Raw genomic sequence first — 9,909 nt, forward strand, 5'->3', positions numbered from 1 at the left:
AGACCCGTTGACTATAACCTCTCTCACAAGCATAACATGATCAAACCCAGAACTCTTGGGTGTTAGTCACATGGGGATGTGACCTTGAGTGTTAATCACATATCGATGTGAACTGGATTATTGACTCTAGTGCAAGTGGGAGACTGTTGGAAATATGCCCTAGAGGCAATAATAAAAGTATTATTATATTTCCTTGTTCATGATAATTGTCTTTTATTCATGCTATAACTGTATTATCCGGAAATTGTAATACACGTGTGAATACATAGACAACACAATATGTCCCTAGTGAGCCTCTAGTTGACTAGCTCGTTGTGATCAACAGATAGTCATGGTTTCCTGGCTATGGACATTGGATGTCGTTGATAACGGGATCACATCATTAGGAGAATGATGTGATGGACAAGACCCAATCCTAAGCCTAGCACAAAGATCGTGTAGTTCGTTTGCTAGAGCTTTGCCAATGTCAAGTATCTCTTCCTTCGACCATGAGAGCGTGTAACTCCTGGATACCGTAGGAGTGCTTTGGGTGTATCAAACGTCACAACGTAACTGGGTGACTATAAAGGTGCACTACAGGTATCTCTGAAAGTATCTATTGTTTTATGCGGATCGAGACTGGGATTTGTCACTCCGTGTAAACGGAGAGGTATCTCTGGGCCCACTCGGTAGGACATCATCATATGCGCAATGTGACCAAGGAGTTGATCACGGGATGATGTGTTACGGAACGAGTAAAGTGACTTGCCGGTAACGAGATTGAACAAGGTATTGGATACCGACGATCGAATCTCGGGCAAGTAACATACCGATAGACAAAGGGAATTGAATACGGGATTGATTAAGTCCTTGACATCGTGGTTCATCCGATGAGATCATCGTGGAACATGTGGGAGCCATCATGGGTATCCAGATCCCGCTGTTGGTTATTGACCGGAGAACGTCTCGGTCATGTCTACATGTCTCCCGAACCCGTAGGGTCTACACACTTAAGGTTCGATGACGCTAGGGTTATAAAGGAAGCTAGTATGTGGTTACCGAATGTTGTTCGGAGTCCCGGATGAGATCCCGGACGTCACGAGGAGTTCCGGAATGGTCCGGAGGTAAAGATTTATATATGGGAAGTTCTGTTTTGGTAACCGGAAAAGTTTCGGGCGATATCGGTAATGTACCGGGACCACCGGGAGGGTCCCGGGGGTCCACCAAGTGGGGCCACATGCTCCAGAGGCATACATGGGCCAAGTATGAGAGAGCACCAGCCCCTAGGTGGGCTAGGGCGCCTCCCACCATGGCCCATGCGGCTAGAAGGGGAGAAGGGGCAAACCCTAAGGGGATATGGGCCTTAGGGCCCATATTGGTGCGCCTCCCTCTCCCCTCCCCTCTTGGCCGCACCCCAAAACCCATCTAGGGCTGGCCGCCGCCCCTAGGGGGTGGGAAACCCTAAAGGGGGCGCAGCCCCCTTCTCCCCTATATAAATAGAGGCATGGGGCTGCCCATAACACAAGAGAACTTCTCCTCTCGTTGGTGCAGCCCTGCCTCTCCTCCTCCTCCTCTCCCATGGTGCTTGGCGAAGCCCTGCGGGATTGCCACGCTTCTCCACCACCACCACGCCGTTGTGCTGCTGCTGGATGGAGTCTTCCTCAACCTCTCCCTCTCTCCTTGCTGGATCAAGGCGTGGGAGACGTCACCGGGCTGTACGTGTGTTGAACGCGGAGGTGTCGTGCGTTCGGCACTTGATCATCGGTGATTTGAATCACGACGAGTACGACTTCATCAACCCCGTTCACTTGAACGCTTCCGCTTAGCGATCTACAAGGGTATGTAGATGCACTCTCCTTCCCCTCGTTGCTGGTTTCTCCATAGATAGATCTTGGTGACACGTAGGAAAATTTTGAATTTCTGCTACGTTCCCCAACCCTTGGTGGGTTTTTATAGTGAACTTGTTGGATTCGATGCCTTTTGCTTAAATATGATTATGTCCTAGTCGTTTGTTGAACTGGATGAAGAATGTTTATATTCATAGTTGAATTATGATATGGTGTTGAATTGGATGAAGAATGTTTATGTTCATAGTTGAATTATAATGTGGTGCATCTGAATGGTCTAAGTATGTGTTAAAATGTGATGCATTTGTTTGGAATGATGCAAAACGTTGGAAAGAATTAGCAAAAGAAAAAAGTTGAAGGAATATGTTTTGAAGGGCTGGGCGCACCAAAGTTCAATTCCTCAAAAAATAGGGGATGTGTTAGAAAATGGGGGATGATTTAGAAATGCTCTTACTACTTTCTCTGTTCCATACTTGTACCTAGTCAACGACACGTAATATGAAAGTATGGAACTGAGGAAATAGTATATAACTCAAGGCCAACTTATACAACCATTTTGAACAGCCTGGAGTAACCAAGAGCAAGCTAATGTTTACGGGAAAGTGAAAAATGACGTTCAAGAAAGCACATAGCCTAAGGAGGTTTTTACTGCACACTCCAATCGTGGAACATCCTGCTTCAGCAGTTGTCCACGGTGCAGTTGTCGGATGGGTCTAATGTATTTTGATGGAACCTACATGGGAATGGACAATTCTCAGTAAAGTCTATGTATAGAGCATTAATCTAGTCTGATGTGCATGTCGACAATAACAAGATGATCTAGAAGATGAAGATACCTCTTAAGAATAAAATATTTGCATGGTATCTTCATCGTGGAGTCATTCTTACTAAAGATAACCTTATTAAGAGGAATTGGCATGGAAGTCTGCAGTGTGTCTTTTGTCATCATGATGAGACAATAAAACATTTATTCTTCCAATGCAAATTGGCTCGTTCTATATGGTCAGTCATCCAAATAGCTTCTGGCTTGTATCCTTCTTGTAGTGTTGCTAATGTATTTGGCAACTGGTTACATGGGATTGATCACACGTTTAGAACTCTTCTCAGGATAGGAGCGCTTGCCGTCATTTGGTCGCTTTGGCTATATAGAAATGATAAGGTTTTTTACGATAAAAGTACTTCTCTCATGCAGGTCATTTACAAATGTACTTGGACTCTTTATTTATGGTTCTCTCTACAACGTGTGAAGAATCGAGACCTATTTACGAAGGTGTGTACATGATTGGAGGCTACGAAGAGGGATACTTTTACCCAACGTGGGTGGCAGCATGATATTAGGATTGGCCCCCCTCCGCTTTAGGCATTATACCAATTCTACATGTTTCTTTGTATTTCGCCTCTTTATGTTATTTTTTTTTGTTTGTATGAGAAGACCTTGTTTAGTTGTGTGCATCTCAGTTATGCAGAGGCCAGGTGTAATACTTAAATCTTTTAAGTAATAAAGTGCCCCTTTTCAAAAAAAAAGGAGGTATCACTGCAGAATACACCAGACACCATTCGTTGGAGGTAGACCGAGAGTGGCGCCTACTCTGCCAAGTCCTGCTACCTCGCACTCTTTCATGGATCCACGACTTCGCCTACTTGGAGCCTCACCTGGAAGCCCTGGGCACCGGAGGGGATCAAGATCTTCCTCTGACTTGCTGGTATTGATCGTTGCTGGACCTCCGTGTGGCTAGCCCTCCATAGCCTACCGCACACCTACGCATGTGCTCTTTGCGATCAAGAGGAGGAGACCATGCATCATCTGCTTCTCGGATGCGTCGACATCCTCTCCTGGTGCCTCCTTACTACACAACCACTTGATGGCATCATGGACTTCTATGATTGGTGGGCAACGGGCTCTCCACGACTCCCCAGCAAGCCAGCGCAAAGGCACAACATCTCTCATCGCACTTACTGCCGAGACCATTTGGAGGCACCGCAACGCTTGCATCTTCGATGGTGTTGCACCATCCACATCCCTCCTAATGCACAGCATCAAGAAGGAAGCTCACACCTGGGCCAACGCCGGTGCTCGAGGGCTTAGAGCATCTCCAGCCACTCCCCCAACAGGCCCCCCAGGGCGAGTTTTTTCGTGCCGGCGCCGAAAAAAAACCCCAAGTCGCGCCCCCAGGACGCCGAAATCCGTCGGCTCGGCCCATTTTTTTGGTCCGGTGATCTCAGGCCGAACACAGCGCACTGGGGGCGCTTGGGGGCTCTGGCGGAAGGGAAAACCGCGTCTGGGCCACCACTGTCAGGCAAAAAATGCCTCTTGCACGTCCAGATTCGCCCCCCCCCCTCCCGCGCGCTCATGCCCTCCCGCCGCCTTGCCGATCTTAGCGCCGCCCACCCATCCACCGCCGCTAGATAGCCTATTCCTCGTCGGAAAAGAGAGAGGGTTCCGACGCGGCATCCTCCACCCCGTCCCTGGGCAAGTTTTTCGGAGCTCTGACCGCGCAGAGCCGGAATACCAGTGGCTCCACGCCTACCACGCCCGCCAGGTGTTCGGTGATTTGTCTGCCCGGCGATGGACTCGGACGACGAGGTGGCGCTCGCGGGCTATTGGAGGAGGAAGCCGATGCCGGCACCCAGGACGAAGAGCATCTCATGGTCCTCGCCCCCTGGCCAGCCTGCTCGCGAGCAATGCAAATGTGGGAGATCATGACTTGTTGTGTCATCTTGCACAATATGATCATTAAGAGCGAGCAGGAAGAGCCGGTGTTTGACACTGGACCATATTACAGGCAGGGTCCTCTTACCCAAATTGATCACCACCTACCGGCAATCTGGATTGCCTTCCTCAATATGCGTCAGGAGATCCGAGACCCACTGGTGCATCAACAACTGCAGCAGGATCTGATGGAGCACGTATGGAGGCTCAAGGGCAACCCTAGCTAGACGTGTGATGAATATGACTTTTTTTTGAACTACATAATTTGTATTGAAGTATTTGATTTGATTTCTATTTGATTTTCTGTGATGAACTATGCGATAAAAAATATTTTATGTTGAATTTGTGCCGAAGCACGCCGAATACGGGCCAAAATTGATCAATTTGCGCTGACAGTGGGCCAATTTGCATCGAAAAGTGGGCTGAAAAGTGGGCCAATTTACGCCGAAAGTGGGCCAAAATCGATGCCTGGGGCGACCTGGGGGTGGCGGTTGGGAATCCGATCGCCTTCACGTCGATTTTTCAGCCGGCGCGCCCCAAGGGCGGCACTATTTCAACCCCTGGGGGCCGAACGACTGTAGATGCTCTTAGTTCGATCATTCATGTGCACTTCGCCTACTTGGAGCCTCACCTGGAAGCCCTGGGCACCGGAGGGGATCAAGATCTTCCTCTGGTTTGCCGGTCTTGATCGTTGCTGGACTTCTGTGTGGCTAGCCCGCCACGGCCTACTGCACACCTACGCATGTGCTCTTTGCGATCAAGAGGAGGAGACCATGCATCATCTGCTTCTCGGATGCGTCATATCCCGCACGGCTTGGTACGACATTCTCTCCTGGTGCCGCCTTACTACACAACCACTTGATGGCATCATGGACTTCTATGATTGGTGGGCAACATGCTCTCCACTACTCCCCAGCAAGCCAGCGCAAAGGCACGACATCTCTCATCACACTTACTACCTGGACCATTTGAAGGCACCGCAGCGCTTGCATCTTCGATGGTGTTGCACCATCCACATCCCTCCTGATGCACGGCATCAAGAAGAAAAGCTCGCACCTGGGCCAATGCCGGTGCTCGAGGGCTTAGTCCGATCATTCATGTAACTTGACTTTGTCATGTGAGGGCTGCTCATAGTGACCTAGTAAGCGCCTCGTGTGCACTTTATGAGGTTCGCAACTGTACTTTCTTTCTTCTATCAATGAAACGATACACTCCGCGCGTATTCGTGAAAAATAATCCGTAACACCCAATTACACATACTAACCCCACATGGCGAGAAAAGTAGGATCGCACGAGGCGATCTAGGGAGCCGACGAGGGTTCCCTTGCGCGCCATCGGTTCCCTCTCTCTCCATCGGCCGCTCCGGCGGCGGGAGGGAGGGGAACCTCGGGTCTGTTCGCTTCGTGGGTCTGTGTGGTAGGGTTAGGGTTGACGGAGACGCTGCCGAGGCCCTTGCGGTGGTGACGCGTCGGAATAAGTTTCTCCAGGTTCCGTTCGCAGTCAGGCGAGGCTTTTGCCTTCGTCTAGGAGCCAGCGGGGTGGGGGATCCCCGGATCTCGTCGAGGTCGCGGGCTATGGTGGATGGAGGTCCATTGGCACTGACCGTTTGGGTCCTCAGATGAGCGATGGATGCAGGGAGACGAAGACCCTTCTTCTTCCTTGTCGGTATGATTTGCTGCTGCTATTCTTCTCCTTTCTCTGTGCCGATGCTGGTGGGAGATCCTGCTTTGTCCGGGCGGATGGCCCAACCACGGTGTTGGACCGATCGGATCGCTCGAGTTCTTTTCCTTCCGGACATTTTTCGTGGTACTCAAAGCCAAAGATGGTGACGACTGTTGCATGTTGCAGGTGTGTTGGATTAATGTTCATGCCCTCTCAGCGCTGGTGTCAAGAAAGAAGGAAGCAGTGTGACAGCAACTGTACCGTGGTCGAAGATAACGACCTGCTTGCGCTTGATTGCAGATCCTTCTGCTGCAAAGGTCATCTCTCAAGATTTAAAGATGATAACACAGGACTCTGAAGATCTTCTTGTATTATGCTTGTGTTAAGGTACTCTAGATGTTCATGGTTTTTCGTGTTTGCGTTTCAATGTGCTTGTAAAGATCAACTACTTTGTGTCGTTTTGTGATTTGAATGAAAAATTCTCACAAAAAAAACCCACATGGCAGGAAGCGTGATATTTACAATTTTGTTCCTGCCCGTGGTTCGGCATGGAACAAAAGAAGAAATAGGATAGCAGTCGTGGTTTTTCGTCGCTTCAAACGAAGAACTTACAGTAGAGAGAAAACCTGCGTAAATAACAGGAAAAAAACCATGGCACGGGCCTGCGGAACCGCTCTTGGGGCCCGATCAGCCGCTCAGTCACGTCCATGATGAGGGCGGGATAAGCGGTATGTACAGGAGGAGATACTGGGCGCCATGGAGACTACTCAGGCCGAACACTTATCAGATTGGGGAGCGCTGTCACCCTGAGCTTCTTCATCTCATTCGCTGTCACCCTGCACGAATCCAGCGTCAGCGAGCGCAGGTTCTGCAGCGCCTTCAGGTGACGGAGACCGGAGTTGGACACCCGAGAGTTGGAGACATTCAAGGAGATCAAAGCGGTCAAGCCTGTAAAAACCAGATCCGTCAGACAATGAGCACGTACAAGCAGATGCCATGTTGACAGGGAGGACGAAATAGTACCAGAAATCAGCTCCAGGGTTTTGTCTGTCAGCTTGGCATTTTGCGAAAGGTTGAGGAGCGTCAGAGCTTTGAGGTCCTTGATATTCTTCACTCCAGCATCAGTGATTGACCCACCGCATACCTCAAGGGACTCGAGATTCTTGAAATCTGATGCAGCATAAATCATGCCAGGGATAAGAGGGTGAGGTCGCGCACTCAAGTGCAGAAAGTTACAAATAATTTCGAATGACATTTCTGCTAAATGGTCTTAGAATTGGGTGGTACAATGCTTAAAAGCAAGATCCAAGAGAAATATAACTGGCTCTATGTTTCTGATATAACCTCAACTATTAGCTTAGGTACAGCAGAGTAGCGGACAGACAAGTGTTCATACAAGTGGTTGCAACAAATGTAGGCTGGCGTAACCAATACAACAATGTGAAAATGATCGTGGAGGTGTGCTCTTACATCTCAAGAAGCTTGTCCCATGGTCAGTCACCCGAGCTCCGAAAAGGTCAAGATGAGTCAACCCAGTAAGACCTGTATTACCTCCAGGGATCAAACCTCTATCAAGTAATGACAGAAACAAGAATTCATGACCAGATTAAGTGCATACTGCAAAATTATGCTATTCCTTGTATCACAAATCTTATGTAACCACCAAGCTTGCTAATATGAAATATCAAGCACAAAAAAGAACACATATGGCACACGAGGTCCATATGAGACAACAAACTCTGCGTAATAAGTACCTTCATTCTAAAACCTTATCCCAGATGATGATCAGACCAACCGATTCGCCGTTTTAGAAAGGACCGATGAGAGTGAAATCAGCCTTCTTCCATAGGACAAAATTGATACGTGGCTAGGGGAGATGCCTCTAGCTATCCATTATCCTTCTCTATAATATTGTTCAGCGTAGAGATGCTTACGTTGCAACAGTATTACAGTCCAATCCTCTCAATATTCAATTCAGGAAGACTTTAGCGGGAAACCGTTGGAAAGCTTGGCTCCATCTTGTGAGAAGATTGACGGATGTTCACCTTTCTCAACAGCCAGATCAGTTGCACCGGAAACTAACCAAGAATGGAGTGTTTTCGGTAAAATCCATGTATTTGGATATTATCAACTCTGGCTCTATCCCTCGATCTGTGCATATTTGGAAAGTCAAAGTGCCCTTAAAAATTAAAGTGTTCATGTGGTTTGTCCACAAACAAGTCATTCTCACTAAGGATAATTTGGCAAAACGTAACCGGACAGGATCTCGAAGATGTAACTTCTGTGATCATGATGAATCTATCAAACACCTCTTTCTTGATTGCCCAATGGCCAAAATTTTATGGCGGTCTGTTCATATAGCATTTAACATTACTCCTCCAAATAGCATCCACACGTTATTTGGGACGTGGCTAAATGGAGTTGAGACAGAAATGGCGAAACATATCCGTGTAGGAGTATGTCCTTTATTATGGGCTATATGGAACTGCATGAACGATTTGGTTTTTAACAGAACAACACATATTCATTTCTTGCAGGTTATTTTCCAGGCCACTACATTGATCCGTATGTGGTCGCTACTCACTCCGACGGATGCCAGGGAGCGTATGGTTACTGGGTCTATCCGTTGGAAGACGGTAGCGCGGGCTATCTTCAACCGGTTTGGATGGCGGTCATGTAATAGGATAGGTGTTTGTTTCCTATCTATCTTTATTCTGCCGGTTGTGGCTATCCCGTTTTCATTTTTTTAGCTCTTTGTGAGCCCTTTTGCTTTTTGAGACTTGGGAGACTTTGTTGAACTGTTTGCTTATTAATAAAATGTGCTTATTAATAAAATGGCCGCATGCATCATTCTGATGCAGAGGCCGGGGGATAACCTCCTTTTCGAAAAAAAAATATGAGACAACAGAGAAAGCCACAACAAGCATGCCATAGTGAAAAACAGAACTGCCCCAGCAACTGGCAACTAACAGGTCTCGCGTCGCTACTGAGCATTAGTATCATTTTAACTCAATGAGTTGACAAAGGATTATGTGCCAATTGTAACATGTAATATATACCTATGAGTGCTGCTAAGCCAACATCAGTTATCAGGCGATTGTCAAGATTAACTGACTTCAGTGAATTCAACATGGAGATCTTCTTCATGCCAGTGTCTGTAACCAATGTAAATGAGAGATTTATGCTGTGCAAATTCCGAAGACCTGCAAAATGGAACAGCTTTGTGTTTAGGATGTCTCCCATGCCTGTGCAATAGCCGAACCGGAAGGAACAAAACAACTGCAGATAACTTCTTATTCAGTAAGTCCTGGTGACAACAAGTATTATAATTTCCTTAAGTGAAGAAACAATACACGACCATGTATGGACAGTCTGTAACTAGAGCACATCTTGATGAGGTGTTTGATAATATTCAAGAAGGGTAATATAATGAGAATGGGTGAAGGTATGCATTTTGAGTCTTAACTTCTCTCAATGAAAATAACTACTTGTCGGAAACATCATATTATCTAGTGATCATTGACGTTTTCGCCATCTTGGCATTCTTCTAATACAAAACAACACGAGTTTTGGCGCGTGTTCGGGATAAAAGTAACCGCTAAATTGCATTGATATAATATGGTAGAAAAAAAATGATGGCTCCTCTCGCGCAGCCCCGCTCCCGCTCCTAGCCCCCCCCCCCTCCCCTCCCCAGCCCCGCCGCCGTCGACT

At 47.5% G+C, this 9,909-nt stretch overlaps 1 protein-coding gene across 4 annotated transcripts in view; it reads right to left on the reverse strand.

Moving 5' to 3' along the window:
• Positions 1-6,684: 6,684 nt before the first annotated feature.
• LOC119317101 (LRR receptor-like serine/threonine-protein kinase FLS2) overlaps positions 6,685-9,909 on the reverse strand; it is a 20,396-nt gene continuing 17,171 nt past the window's right edge. For 3 of the 4 annotated variants that reach the window (XM_037591497.1, XM_037591496.1, XM_037591498.1), the window contains exons 13-16: positions 9,258-9,401; positions 7,669-7,740; positions 7,222-7,368; positions 6,685-7,146 (exon numbers count right to left, since the gene is read on the reverse strand). In XM_037591497.1, the coding sequence (XP_037447394.1) occupies positions 6,962-7,146; positions 7,222-7,368; positions 7,669-7,740; positions 9,258-9,401 (548 nt within the window). In that variant the 3' untranslated portion in view covers positions 6,685-6,961. Of the gene's footprint in view, positions 7,147-7,221; positions 7,369-7,668; positions 7,741-7,952; positions 8,350-9,257; positions 9,402-9,909 lie in introns of those variants that run through there. The other variant, XR_005153516.1, reaches the window with a different exon arrangement.

This window comes from Triticum dicoccoides, chromosome 6A, assembly GCF_002162155.2.
Source record: "Triticum dicoccoides isolate Atlit2015 ecotype Zavitan chromosome 6A, WEW_v2.0, whole genome shotgun sequence".
Lineage (NCBI taxonomy): Eukaryota > Viridiplantae > Streptophyta > Magnoliopsida > Poales > Poaceae > Triticum > Triticum dicoccoides.